Genomic DNA, 14,977 nt, shown 5'->3' on the forward strand with positions numbered 1-14,977 from the left:
GGAGTCTCAACCACTGGACCACCAGGAATTCCTAAAAGAAGATTTTTAATAAAGAGCAGTGCCATGCTTCTGTATTGGATAACTCAATTAGGTGAAGATGTCACTTGAAATTAATTTGTAAATTTAATTCCAATAAGGATAGAGTATGGGAAAGAAACTTATCATTAGAAGTCTAATATTCAACTGGAAGAATAAGCAGGCAATAATAATAAAATACATTTTTAGGAAAAAGAATTATTATGGGACTTGTACTATTATAAAGTGCATTATAAAGCCACATAATTAAAATATTATAGTCCCGGTACCAAATTAATGGGAAAAGTAGCTCAGAAATAGTTCCAAATATACGTGGGACTTTTAGTGTATGATAAAAATAGTGTTGCAAGTTAGAAATAAATGGACATGCAAACAAGGTGTTAGAAGAACTGAGAAAACAGTTTTTATTGGGAGAAAACATTGTTAGATCTTAATCTCATATTGCATTCTAAAATAACTTTCAGGTTGTTTAAAGAGTAAACTGTAGATGTGGGTTTTTTTTGTTTTTTGTTTTTTGTTTTTTGTTTTTTGCGGTACGCGGGCCTTTCACTGCTGTGGCCTCTCCCATTGCGGAGCACAGGCTCCGGACGCGCAGGCTCAGCGGCCATGGCTTACGGGCCCAGCCGTTCCGCGGCGTGTGGGATCATCGCAGACCGGGGCACGAACACGTGTCCCCTGCATCGGCAGGCAGACTCTCAACCACTGCGCCACCAGGGAAGCCCTAGATGTGGTTTTTAACTTTAGAAGATTCAAGCCTTTACTAAACAAGCAGACTGATTTTTAAAATACAGTAAAATATATTGTGGTATCTTTTTTGCCATGCCTCTTTCAAATACATTACAGCATTCTGTGTATTAAATTTTTAATGTTTTGGTAACTAGTACTCACTTGAATGTTCTGATACCGATTTTTGTTGTTCTAGTTTTAAAAGTCATATACATCATATAAACAAATGTAGAAAAATTGAGTTATTTAGATTTAGATTTTTTTTAGATTTCAGTGCTAAGGTATTAACTTTATAAATAGAGCAGGAAGAAATTATTTTGTATATGTAACAATCATATGCTCTTTAAAATTATATGATGGATTATGGTTTTGAGAATTTATTTGTATTTGCATATGCTATTAATAATATTTATATCCTGTGACCTTAAAAATTCAAATTCAAGGGCTTCCCTGGTGGCATAGTGGTTGAGAGTCTGCCTGCCGATGCAGGGGACACGGGTTCGTGCCCCAGTCCGGAGGATCCCACATGCCGCGGAGTGGCTGGGCCCATAAGCCATGGCCGCTGGGCCTGCGTGTCCAGAGCCTGTGCTCCGCGGCAGGAGAGGCCACAACAGTGAGAGGCCCGCGTACCAAAAAAAAAAAAAAAAAATTCAAATTCAAGTTTTAGAATTTATACTACAGAAGATAACAAAAGAAATACATAAGTATGTACAAGGATGTGTATTGCAGCATTTTTTTGTAATATAAGGAAGTTGAAAACAGATTTGTTTATTAGTAAATAAATAAGTTATGGGATTATACTTATAATTAATTACACCCATTAAAAAGAGTGAGCTTGAACTATAGGTCTTTCATATATTTTTGAGAATTGAAAGAGCAATTATAGAATACTATGTACAATGAACACAACTATATTTAAACTGTATACACACACATATACATACATGCATATATGTAAACATGTATGTGAAGAAAAATACATACCAAATGGTTAACTCTGTTTATCTTTGTGGGTGGGGGAGGTAGTTAGGTTAAGTTCCTTTTTTTAATAGACATATACTATTTATAATAACTATTTTAAAATTATTTAATAATTGAATATCAACTATTCATATTTATAGCTAAGGATATTTGTAAAATTAGAGGTAATAGTTGTGGTACAGAGGAAGAATAACTTTTTAAGTTTCCAGTAAATAAAAAGCAAAAATCAATCATTATTAAAATTCAGCCGTGGAAATAAAGGAGTTTTGTGTGTTTTTTTTAAGTTCCTATTTTCTTTATTTCGGAAAATAAGTCCTTTCTGTCACCACTAGAATGAAATTGTGGTTTTCTTCTTTACATGGTAGTATATTTATTGAAAGTATTTACCTCCTTTTCTGGAGTACTTCTCAAAGAGGACGTAAAATTCAGTCTATTTTTCCTCAGTCTTGTGGCCTGCTGAACTCATTAGTGATAATGAGGTGGTAGAAGGAGATGTTGTAAGTAATATCAACAAAACAGCCCCTCTTGTTTATACTTTCATAAGAGACTTGGGTTAAAAGGGAAATATTAAAGGGAGATTCAGATGTTAGAATTTATCCCTAAAAAAATTATTTCCAGAGAAAATAATGTAGGCATTGCTTTTACTTTTTATACTTTATTTGAAGCTTAATAAAAATGGAACCTACTTTATTTTTCAGGTACTTTGTAAATAAAAACCATTTTTATTATCAGTAGCTATTTTGTTTTTTTTTTTTTAAACTTCCAGAGACTTGACTTGACTTAGTAGGAACTCTCAGAGCAAGTGCTATATATAGCAAGCCTGGAATATTTTTAGTCTTCTTTTTCTCTTTTTCTTTTTTGAATTTCTTGTTTGTATTCTTCACCTAATTCTTTTTTTTTCTTTTTTAATTTATTTTTGGTTGCCTTGGGTCTTTGTTGCCGTGCGCGGGCTTTCTCTAGTTGTGGCGAGCGGGGGCTACTCTTGGTTGCGGTGCGTGGACTTCTCATTGCGGTAGCTTCTCTTGTTGCAGAGCACGGGGTCTAGGTGCGTGGGCTTCAGTAGTTGTGGTACGTGGGCTCAGTAGTTGTGGCTCGTGGGCTCTAGAGCGCAGGCTCAGTAGTTGTGGCGCACAGGCTTAGCTGCTCCACGGCATGTGCGATCCTCCCAGACCAGGGCGTGAACGCGTGTCCCCTGCATTGGCAGGCGGACTCCCAACCACTGCACCACCAGGGAAGCCCCTAGTCTTCTTGCTAATGGGAATTTTGCAGCTAGCTTTGAAAGAGTGTTCTCTGCATCATAGCCAGGTAAGCCTTTCAAACCTTTATTCTTATCCTCAGTCACTTTCCATACTTAATGTAGACTAGAAGGTCTTGTTTATTATAACATCAGCCCATGCCTCTCTCTCTCTGCCCTCAACCATGCCCCTTGCTCTCTGTGCTCCTAACCACTTGGATATTCTTTCAGATTCTACATCTTCCTATGTTATTTTCTTGCCACAGAACCTTTTATTTTTTATTTTATTTTTTTTTTGCGGTACGCGGGCCTCTCACTGTCGTGGCCTCTCCTGCTCCTCATCCGGGGCACAGGCTCCGGATGCGCAGGCTCAGCAGCCATGACTCACGGGCCCAGCCACCCCACGGCATGTGGTATCTTCCTGGACCGGGGCACAAACCTGTGTCCCCTGCATCGGCAGGCGGACTCCCAACCACTGCGCCACCAGGGAAGCCCCCACAGAACCTTTTTATATGCTGTTCCCTCTTTCTAGAATGTTCCTTCACTATTCCCCTTGACTCCTACTAATCTTTGATATCTCAGTTTAAGTGCTACCTCAGAGAAACCTTCATCAGCACTAGGTTCCTTTGTTTTACGCTTTCGTGTACCTTTCCTTCTTACTCCTTGTCTCTGCAAAAATGTGTTTAGCCTCCTCCACTAGGGAAGTGCCCCATTAGAGTGAGTCTACATCTGATTCTGTTTACCATTGTACTTCCAGCTCCTAGCATAATGGCAGGTATATAGTTTTTGCTTAAGAAATACTTATGGGGGACTTCCCTGGTGGTCTGGTTAAGAATCTGCCTTCCAATGCAGGGAACGTGGGTTCGATCCTTGGTCAGGGAACTAAGATCCCACATGCTGCGGGACAACTAGAGAGCCCGCGTGCCACAACTAAGATCCGACACAGCCAAAAATAATAATGAATTATTATTAAGAAAGAAAGAAATATTTATGGAATGGATTGATGAATTTCTGACTGAATCATTCCTTTGCTTTTTGGTCAGTTGCCTCCTTGAGTTCTTTCTGAGAAGCTTCCAGGGGCAACTGCCTTAGGATATTTAGCCCATTATTTATAACTGAAAGTTATAATGTATGATGGATCTAGGCTTGTTATTTTATTTTTTATAGTTAAATTTTTTTTAAAGAGGTGTAATTTGCATAGAGCAAGATACACAGTAATGATAATTATGTCATGGAGTCCATTTTTAGGTGAAGTACTAGGTTATACAGAGTACTTAGTACTACTTAACTAATGGGTACTTGAAAGAAAAAAAGAAAATTCTGACTGATTTGAACAATCATTGTAGTAAATATAGGAACCTTACAAAATGACTTCTTTGAAGGACATTATCATTAGGAAGTGTAGTTGTGCTCTATTTCATAAAGTTATTTTTAAGAGTCTTATTTCTTCACAAGTTTATAACTTGGGAGTCCATATCTATTAATGGGCTTTAGTGAATCAGTGAACTTCCTGAAATTATTTGTAAAATCATGTACGTGCAGGCATCATATTTATCTTTTTCTGAAGTAGGGATCAGTACATAGTTTTGCTCAGCTATCAAAGGGGGTCTGTAACTTTGTGCTTTTGCCCCGCCCCAAAAAAGGTTAAGAACTGTTGTTTTATATCATGTATATTATGATTTGTATGTAGAGTTAGTTCATCGATCCTTTATTTTTCCCCCTTGAAGTTCATTATGGAACACTTCAAACCTATAACAAAGTAGAGTAGTGTAATGAAACTTGTATACCAGTTAGCTTCAGTGGTTATCAACTTACGGCCAGTCATATTTTATCTATACCCAATGCACTCTCCTCCTTTGGCTACCCTCATCCCGATTATTTTAAAGCAAATCCCAGGGCTTCCCTGGTGGCGCAGTGGTTAGGAATCCGCCTGCCAATGCAGGTGACACGGGTTCGAGCCCTCATCTGGGAAGATCCCTCATGCCGCAGAGCAACTAAGCCCGTGCGCCACAACTACTGAGCCTGCGCTCTAGAGCCTGTGCTTCGCAACAAAAGAAAGCACCGCAATGAGAAACCCGAGCACCACAACAAAGAGTAGCCCTCACTCTCCGCAACTAGAGAAAGCCCGCGTACAGCAACGAAGACCCAATGCAGCCAAAAATAAATAAATTTAAATATATATATATTTTTTAAAAAAGGAAATCCCAGATATCATTTCACCAGTAAATATTTCAGTGTGAATCTTGCAAGAGAGAAACAGTATTTTAAAAAACCTAACTATAGGGACCTCTATGGCTGTCCAGTTGCTAAGATTCTACGCTTCCACTGCCGGGGCGGGGTGGGGCGGGAGACAAGTTCGATCCCTGGTTGGGGCACTAAGATCCCACGTGCCACACGATGTGGACAAAATAATAAATAAATTGTATTTAAAAAATAAATAAGTAAAAAGCCTAATTATAATACCATTATCAAATATAAAAGTAACCTATAATAATTCCTTGAATTAGTATCATCCAGTATTAAGTAATAAGTCATACAATAAGTCATGTTTAACCTTTTCCAATTGTGTTATGCTCTTTTTTATTGTTTGAATCAATCCAAATAAGATTCATACTTTGGTTCTTGATTTTTCTTAACATATCTTTTAATCTGCTGTCTCTTTTTTCCTCTTGCAATTTAGTTGAATAAATCCACCAGTCCATCTTAAGAGCATTTGCTACTTGAGAATAAGGGGCATTTCTTACTCCTTTTTGTACTCCTTGCTTATATAATACTTGGTATAGTGTATTATATATGGATATTTAGGGAAAGGAAGGGGTTTAGAAAATCTGATTTCTTTTTTTTAGATAGAAATTTATTATGGAATATGACACATATCGTCTTTTTGATAAATATGTCTTTTTAATAAAGGAACTTTCATTTCATTTGCTCTGGAGACATTTCCCTCCCTGCCCAAGAAATTCCTTTTTTCTTTTGGTTACCTTTTGAGCCTTAAATTTAAAACCAAAAACCTTCTGTTGTTTGTCTCACTTAAAAAATAATACATACCAATTTTTATTTTTTTTTATAATTCAAAGTTACATAATTAGAATATCCTCAGTAATCCTTCCTTCAGAGGCCAACACTTAATAGTTTAGTATATATATTTTTCCTCCCAGCTTTTTCACATTTATATAATTTTTAGTGGAATTATTATAGCTTATATACTGTTGTACAACTTGCTTTTTCTATCTGGCTATTTTTCCATTTTAGAAAACATATAAATCTACCTACTTCAAAGGCCTTATTTCATATGATATATATATATATGTTTATAGCTGTACATATAACCCTTGATTTCTAATTTTTTTACCTTTGTAAAAATCTGTCACAGTGTTCTATTATGTATAACTTTTTCCAGTTGTATGTGCCAGTTGTATATTTGGTAAAAGCTCTAGGCATAGACTGTGCATTTGTCTTGGGTAATGTGCAGTTTGATTTTACTTAGTAAACTTGTTTTTGCTACTTTGGAGTATAATTGGAAAATAGAAAAGCATTAGGAAAATAGATTTCAAACGTATCATTAAAAATAGAACTTATTTCTTATAAACAGTTCTGTTTTAATTGAACACTAGTCTAAAATTAAGCCTCCTTATCTAAAATATACACTAGATGAGTTTCTCCTTTAGTGAAAGGCACACATCATTTACCTTTGATAGTTCCTGTAAGTAACACTGTCCTCAAGTTCAGTGCCTTTTTCTTTCAGAGAGAAAAGAGGAATAGAAGGTAGAAGAAGATGCTGGGATCTGAACGTGGCGTTGTGGAAGAATGGTTATCAGAATTCAAGGTAGATTGGATTGAGGATAAGAATGTGTCATATGATTCTATATATCAGTAATTCAGTTATACATGTTCATGGAAAAACTGAAACAAAAGTTATGAAGTAGGAATGGCAAAATATGAAATAACATGTTTCTATAGCTGCACCTCTTTAAAAATTTTAGGCACTAATGTGAATAATGGCTAGAAGGTAATGTAAAAATGAAGCTAGTAAACTTGTTTTTGCTACTTTGGAGTATAATTGATATGGATTGATATCAATGGATTGATAAGGTGATATATAAATTTTAAGATATATTCAATAAAAGAGGGGAAGCCTCCAAGTTTTAATAAGGCACAGAAATGAGATTTGTACCTTATATTTTTATTTCCTGTGATTAAAAATTCACTCATTAATTTGATTGAAAACTATATAATTTATAAACACTATGGAAATAAGTGTTTTGTGAACATAAAATACAAGAATTGAAATATATCCCACACTCAGGGACATCCCTGGCGGTCCAGTGGTTAAGGCTTCGCCTTCCAATGCAGGGGGTGTGGGTTTGATCCCTGGTTGGGGAGCTAGGATCCCACATGCCTCGCGGCCAAGAAAACAAAATGCAAAACTGAAGCAATATTGTACCAAATTCAATAAAAAGACTTAAAAAAAATGCACACCTCATTAAAAACAAAAGTATTTATTGCACACTAATTTTTTAGACTAGATTATAAGGTGACTCATTTCGCAAATCTTGGTGTAATGTGTGATTTCTAATCATTTCTCATTGTTGAGTAGTTAGAAGAATTGTATAACATCGTAACTAATTTGATTTATTAACTCTCATGGTTATTTCTTATATTAATTATTTTTACTTTTCTTAGTTGACTCAATTATAAATCTTTTCAAGAGGAACTCATATAAAATAAAGTTTCTAACTTCTCAAATATTAAGTTCATTTTTGGTTTCCTTTGATGTTTTCTTTTAGGCATTACCTGACACTCAGATCACCAATTATGCAGCAACTTTACACCGGAAAAAAACACTGGTACCCGCCCTGTATAAAGTTATTCAAGATTCGAATAATGAGGTAGGAGAGTTTATAAGAAAAGTAATTTTAATGTAGTAATAATGAAATATGTGCACTAAAACACATATATATAAGTTTTGCAGTTTTCCTTCTTTTTTTTAAATCCTTCCAGTGGGACTGGAAAACTTTCTTTCTGCTATTTTTCATTCTGATAGTTGCTTTGGCTTTCCCCATGACCTCCCTCTCCATATTTTTTAATGTTTTGATTAAATTTGTTCCTGTTGAGGACAGTATGTTTTGATTCTTGATTTGAGTGACCACCATCTCAGTAGATTATTTATTTAATTTGCAACTTTTCTCTGTTTCCTGTTCTGGAATGTTTCCTTTCCTGGAGTCCAAATTTTAACCATATACTGATTGAGATTTATTAATTTTAAGTATTGTTTGCAGTCCTTTTATTGACGGTAAAGAACTATGTGTAATCACTCTAATTAGTGAATTCAGTCAAACGGGTAACATGAAATGATGCTGCTGTAAGTTTAGTTTGAAAATGATCAGAGAAAGCCTAAATAGTCAGGATCAGTAAACTTAGAATAACAGTTTCCTATTATTTAGCCTGTGCTAGAAGGGAAAAAAGGTGCAGCTATTGGCTCTATGTTTTAACTTACACAAAATACACACATTTTCTTTCCATTAACACAATAGTATGACATACAGTTTTATCACCACTGGATTCATGTATGCTTTAAAATGAAATGAAAGGAACACACAGGAAAGTAGCTTCTTATCTTCCCAGATACAGCCTCCAAGAGTGCCTCTGCTGTGTACTGGAGTGAGTTTGAAGAAGTTCAGGTAATCATCTCCTAACCAGCAGCTTAACTTAAAGTGCATCTTCATTTTTGTACTATCACTAAAAGCTTGCTTATTGACCTCTTTCTTTCCTATCTCCTAAACTTGGATTGGCTCTCAGTTGGGCTTGCATCTGTTGCTATTTGTAGCAGCAACCGCAGGATTCATTTGCTTCTTTTTCTCTTGCTATGTATTTTTGAATGTTTTATAACTTTAGGTATGGTAATGGACATATATGCATAGCCTTCTTGGTCAGGAGTTTTCAAAATTCTGTGTGAATATTGAATGTATGTATCCCTTGTTTTGCACTGTCTTAACATTAAGCTTTGCTTATTAAAATGCATTTGTTTCATGCTTTCTCTTTAAATTGTAAGCTCTTCATGAGCAGTGGTCGTATATGCTATATCTGTTAACATATATATCTGTTAATTCCCTAGAATCCAGTATTTTATCATGTGCATAATGAACACTTAATAAATATTGATTAGAAGAATAGTGAAATATATGGGATTCTCTGGCGGTCCAGTGGTTGGAACTCCACGATTTCATTGCCGAGGGCACGGGTTCAGTCTCTGGTTGGGGAAGTGAGGTCCTGCAAGCCACGCGGCCAAAAAAGAATCACCGGGGGGGAAAAAAAGAATAGTAAAATACGAAATGAGATTCTAAAATGCTGTCGTTTTCATTAGGACTCACAAGTATGTGAAATGTATTGGCTTCCATTTTTTCTTTTATGCTTTGGAAGCTGCGATATTATAAGAATTAACTCACTTTATATTGTCATACTTCATAATACTAATGTGTGAGACTTTGTCAAGGCTAGAAATAGAAAAATTACAACTTGAGAGACTCAAGATCAAGACCCAGCAGTCATTATAATCAACCAGTTACTAGAACAGGTCTGTCTTTCCATCCTTTCTCCTGTCAGGTCATAAGATTCTAACCATGCATTCATACTTCAGAAAAACAGAGTGTTAAGTTCCGTAGAATCTCAAAGCAATTCTGGACTTCAGTTCTAGAAGGAGAACACTTTTAGTCCTGATTTTGTTATATTCTGAAACATAAATGTATTATTTACTTAATAAGAAACAAATTTGCCTTAAATACCATGAAAGTTCTTAAGAAAGTATATTTCCTAGAAGTTCTTTTTTTGTTGTTTTGTTTTGTTTTGTTTTTTGGCTGTGCCATGTTGCACAAGAGAGATCTTAGTTCCCCAACCCGGGATCGAACCCGGGCCAAGGCAGTGAAAGCGCTGAGTCCTAACCACTGGACCGCAAGGGAATTCCCAAAGAAGTTTAATATTACATATCATGGCCAACCTGTACTACAGCTCAAGTTTTAATCTCTAGACCAACATGTTGCTTTATTTTTCTCCTTTCCCTCCTTCCAGATCCCTTAGTCACTCTAGCAGTTCTTCCACTTCAAGGAGACCATTAACCCTATTGCTTTTTTATGATTTGGTTGTCCTTTTTCCTCCCTTCAATGTCTCACTTCCTTCAAATGTCTCACTTGCCTCTTTTCTTAGCTAAATTTTCTTGATCCATCATTACAGTCATTCCCTTGCAAACATTCTGAGCTCCTTTGCCTGTCATTCCCTTAGTTCATATTCTTTGGGCAAAATCTCAACACTGGATAAAACCCAGCCATCCACTTCATGCCTGTACCTGAGCGGCTGAACGTACCTGGAAAAAACACAATTTTGTTAACTTTTTCCATTTAAATGCAGGACTAAAAATCATAAATGAGCACATAATATTTCATTGGTACAACTGTCCCAGTGTTCATTTTATACCTTCTCTTTCCTCACACTTACTGCCCTTCCTCCTCATTTTTAGTTTGCCTTCTGTGTCATTATAAAAGAAGAAAATAGTTGGAAACTCTATTCTCCCATTCAAATCTACCACTCTACCAGCATCTCTACCCACACTCTCCTGCCATTTCTGCTGTTCGGTAGATGAAGTGTCTCAGGTTGTATCAAAGGCCATCTCTTCCACTTAGGCCTGAATCCCATCTTCTCTAACTACCTCAAAGATTGCTACTGCAGTTATCCCCTCCCTTTCCTATGTCACTGATTCCTTTTTTCTTAAAACAGCAGTGTTTTTTTTTTTTTTTTTTTTTAAGAAGATGTTGGGGGTAGGAGTTTATTAATTAATTAATTTATTTTTGCTGTGTTGGGTCTTCGTTTCTGTGTGAGGGCTTTCTCTAGTTGTGGCAAGCGGGGGCCACTCTTCATCGCGGTGCGCGGGCCTCTCACTATCGTGGCCTCTCTTGTTGCGGAGCACAGGCTCCAGATGCGCAGGCTCAGTAGTTGTGGCTCATGGGCCTAGCTGCTCTGTGGCATGTGGGATCCTCCCAGACCAGGGCTCGAACCTGTGTCCCCTGCATTAGCAGGCAGATTCTCAACCACTGCGCCACCAGGGAAGCCCGTGTTTTTTTTTTTAATTAATTAATTAATTTATTTTTGGCTATGTTGGGACTTCATTGCTGCGTGAGGGCTTTCTCTAGTTGTGGCGAGCATGGGCTACTCTTCATTGTGGTGCACAGGCTTCTCATTACGGTGGCTTCTCTTGTTGCAGAGCATGGGCTCTAGGCGTGCAGGCTTCAGTAGTTGTGGCATGCGGGCTCAGTAGTTGTGGCTCGCAGGCTCTAGAGTGCAGGCTCAGTAGTTGTGGCGCCCAGGCTTAGCTGCTCTGTGGCATGTGGGATCTTCCCGGACCAGGGCTCGAACCCATTTCCCCTGCATTGGCAGGTGGATTCTTAACCACTGTGCCACCAGGGAAGTCCCTGTCACTGATTTTTTTTTCCTTTCTGATGAAAGGAATATGATAAACAACCATATTCTATTTTTTAAAAAACCTTCTTTGATTTGCCTCCTATTTTATTATCTACCCCATTTTTCTGTCCTTCTTCCCAATGAACTTTATAAAGTATTGCTTATTCATAGTCTCTGTCTACTTGTGCCAATTTCCTCACCTCATATTTTTTCTTTGACCCACTCATATTTGGGTTCAGTCTCCATTATTCCACCCAAACTGCTCTCAATGCGTTCATCATATGGCATGCCTCTTAGTAATTATCATGTCAAAACTATTTGCTAAGTTTGGGGAAGGTGTAAATTATTCTTAAGCTTTTATTTAACGAGAAGATAATGATTTTTAACACCTTTTGCTGTGGGTGATAGCACCATTTAGGGGAGGTCATTTCTGACACTGAAAAATTGAGAACATGATGGCATGATAACATATGCTTAGAATTAAAGATTTTAACAGAGCACATTGGCAGGTTTTTAACAGTCTTATTTTGCAGTGGAGTTGATGAAAATTTACTGGATTGCCAGCCACTCCTCCCTCCTTTTAAAAAAAAAGCAGAGTAATAATTTTGGTAACTCTGTATATCTTTGCAATGCTTATTAAAGTATAGTCTCTACATGCCAATGTACTTGCTGTTGAGGAAGGAAAATAAGGTCTTTATGACGTAGACAAATTGTAATTGTACCATAGCCAGTGAAATTTACAGAAGGCAATTTTAGAGTCTTTTACTAAAGAGGAAAGTAGATTTGAAACATGGACATATATTTTTAATACATAAATTTATGAGCGCAACAATGTTTAATTGTCCTAAGGAGCTGAATATTGTTGTCAGTACTTTACAAAGTTGCCAGCAGTTGACCATTTTCAAAAGTTTATTACTTCGTTATTGGCACTACATGGACTACACTATTTGTAATTAAACAAGGCTCACCTCCTCCTCCACTTCCATCCGGTATAAGAAATGCGGTATAGTGAGAACATCAACTTGGTGTCAGAAGATCTGAATTCTGGTGTCTTTCTCTGCTACTAATTTCTGTAACCTTGGGCAAATTGTCTGACTGGTCTAGACTTCCGTGTAAGGGTAGAGTTGGAATGTTTTTTAATATTTTAAATCCTATGAGAGTGATTTCATATAAAGAGCTTAGCAGTTACTAGACTAGGTGTGTAAATTTTTTTAGCTTTAAAGTTGTTTATTAAGAGCTAAGCTTAAGTCATCTAAGTATATTAACTGTACAATCAACATAGGATTTGTTGACTTTTAATTTAAAATTTTGAAAGTAATGACTTTATTCTAGAGTGCTAGATTATTACAGACATATATAACTACATTCAAGCAGATATACAAGTGTATATATATATATTATTATAATCATTCAGAATAGAAGTAAGCATATAAATTACTGAATCGTTCTTTTTTTTTAAAAGCTAGTGTGACACTATTATATATAAAGTAGATAACTAATAAAGACCTACTGAATAGCACAGGGAACTCTACTCAATACTCTGTAATGACCTATATGGAAAAGAATCTAAAAAGAGTGGATATATGTATATGTATAACTGATTCACTGTGTTGTACACCTGAAACTAACACAACATTGTAAATCAACTATACTCCAATAAAAATTTTTTAAAAACAAAACAAAAGCTAGTGTTAAATTTTTTTATAGTTTCCTCTCAGTGTTTTATCTGCATTTTAAAATCATAGCCAGTTTTGTGAAGTCTGCAGTTATTCTAACAAAACCAGTCTAAATTAGCAGTACAAGTTTAGGGGAAAAGGGGAGGTTTGTTTAAACTGCTCATTTTCTTCAGTTTTTAAGATTATGAAGTTCCTTATAAGTCATATGGTATGATATCATATGAAAAATTATTCAGTTAAACATTGGAAAAGCTATTTCTGTATAGTTATACTTCCTCCTTTTCAAAATCTTTCCAATAAATATAATTAGTAGAATTTGTCAGTCTTAAAACATAGAAGTAATCTGTTTTACTTGTATGTATTTAAAATATTAACGAGCATTTTGGATGTCCAAATATTATGTATTGCCAAGTCCCTTTATCTACTGAGTGGTATATAATTTGTTTAAATCATAGTCTTAAGTTGAGATTTAAAGTTTATTTCCAACAAGATTATTTGAAATTATTTTCTTCCAATAGAAACTTTTAAAAATGGAGGATAGTAAGGTTTGGTAATAACAGAAAAGGAAACTCACTAAATATGAAGTAGTACATTGGTTAAAGAACTAATTATCTAATAAGTTTAATAGTACAGTGTATTGAAAGATATGTTGTTATTATCTGGGCACAAAGTACTTCTTGCAGTTACTGGATTGGTCAGTTTAATGTGTAGTCTCTGAGTTATTAAATAGACATTGAGGTTCTGGTTGCATTGATTCAGAATAAGCAAAAATTAATGTTGAGAATTTATTTTAAAAATATTATACAAGTATATGTGCCTAAAAAAAAATTACAGTTACAGCCAAAAGAATGGAAATAACTGATGCACTTTATTTTCTTCTTAGCTCCTGGAGCCTGTCTGCCACCAGCTGTTTGAGCTCTACCGTAGCTCTGAAGTTCGACTTAAGAGGTTCACACTGCAGTTCTTGCCAGAATTGATGTGGGTTTATTTACGGCTTACAGTTAGCCGAGACAGACAGAGTAATGGTTGCATTGAAGCACTACTTTTAGGAATTTACAATTTGGTAAGTGGAAAATGATAGTTTGGGAAATTTTAAGTATTTTTTAAAGTCCTCTGAAGTAATACTTGAAGAATATTTAGAGGAAAATAAATTTAAATGTCTCTTGAATAACTTATTTGAATTAACTAAATTGAGTACAGTAATTGAGTACAGTAATTAATAAGTAATTGCTGGTAATGCATTTTATAAAGTAGGTGAATCTTATAATTGATAGCATTATTAATATTTTATGGCTTATTTTTCTAATTATTTTATTTGATTGATATTTATGAATGTCTTGCATTTAATATTTTTAATTTATTTTTAATCATTTGATAAAACATTATGTATTTGATACATTATTTATGAAACTTTTTCTTCTAAGGAATTCTTAAATACCTTAAATGTTATTATTCTGTTGTTTTTTTTTTTTCCTCCTGGTGCCCAGTTTAGAACATTGGTATTGAAATTCCTGCCCTTTGAATTCTTATATTCTGTGTATTCCCTGTAAACAGATGCTCCATATATTAAAGTTAAGTTTGTAGTTGAGAGGTACCTCAACCAAAGTACCTCACAAAACATTGAATCTCACAAAAAATAAATATTCTTCTGCACCAGTGCTCATTCCTCTAAGTATTATCCCTTAAAAAAAATCATTAAAAAACATTTCCATCACTAGAATCTGAAGGACGGAGCCTGGCCTGTGGAATCACTTGTATTTTGTTTAAAATCAGGTACTGTCACTTACTGGCTGTTTTAAATTTAAGCAAGTTACTTAATATCTTGACTTCAGTTGCCTCGTCCTGTAAAACAGAAATAAAACATTGTTAGTAGGAT

The 14,977-nt window shown here is 35.4% G+C and overlaps 1 protein-coding gene across 7 annotated transcripts in view; it reads left to right on the forward strand.

Moving 5' to 3' along the window:
- The window catches only part of HYCC2 (hyccin PI4KA lipid kinase complex subunit 2), a 73,383-nt gene that overhangs the window by 18,691 nt on the left and 39,715 nt on the right, over positions 1-14,977 (forward strand). For 5 of the 7 annotated variants that reach the window (XM_060016326.1, XM_060016324.1, XM_060016325.1 and 2 more), the window contains 3 exons: positions 6,723-6,803; positions 7,765-7,866; positions 13,985-14,164. In XM_060016326.1, the coding sequence (XP_059872309.1) occupies positions 6,753-6,803; positions 7,765-7,866; positions 13,985-14,164 (333 nt within the window). In that variant the 5' untranslated portion in view covers positions 6,723-6,752. Of the gene's footprint in view, positions 1-6,722; positions 6,804-7,764; positions 7,867-8,602; positions 8,659-13,984; positions 14,165-14,977 lie in introns of those variants that run through there. The other 2 variants (XM_060016329.1, XM_069540843.1) reach the window with 2 other exon arrangements.

The sequence above is a fragment of the Delphinus delphis genome, chromosome 7 (assembly GCF_949987515.2).
Source record: "Delphinus delphis chromosome 7, mDelDel1.2, whole genome shotgun sequence".
NCBI classification, from domain to species: domain Eukaryota; kingdom Metazoa; phylum Chordata; class Mammalia; order Artiodactyla; family Delphinidae; genus Delphinus; species Delphinus delphis.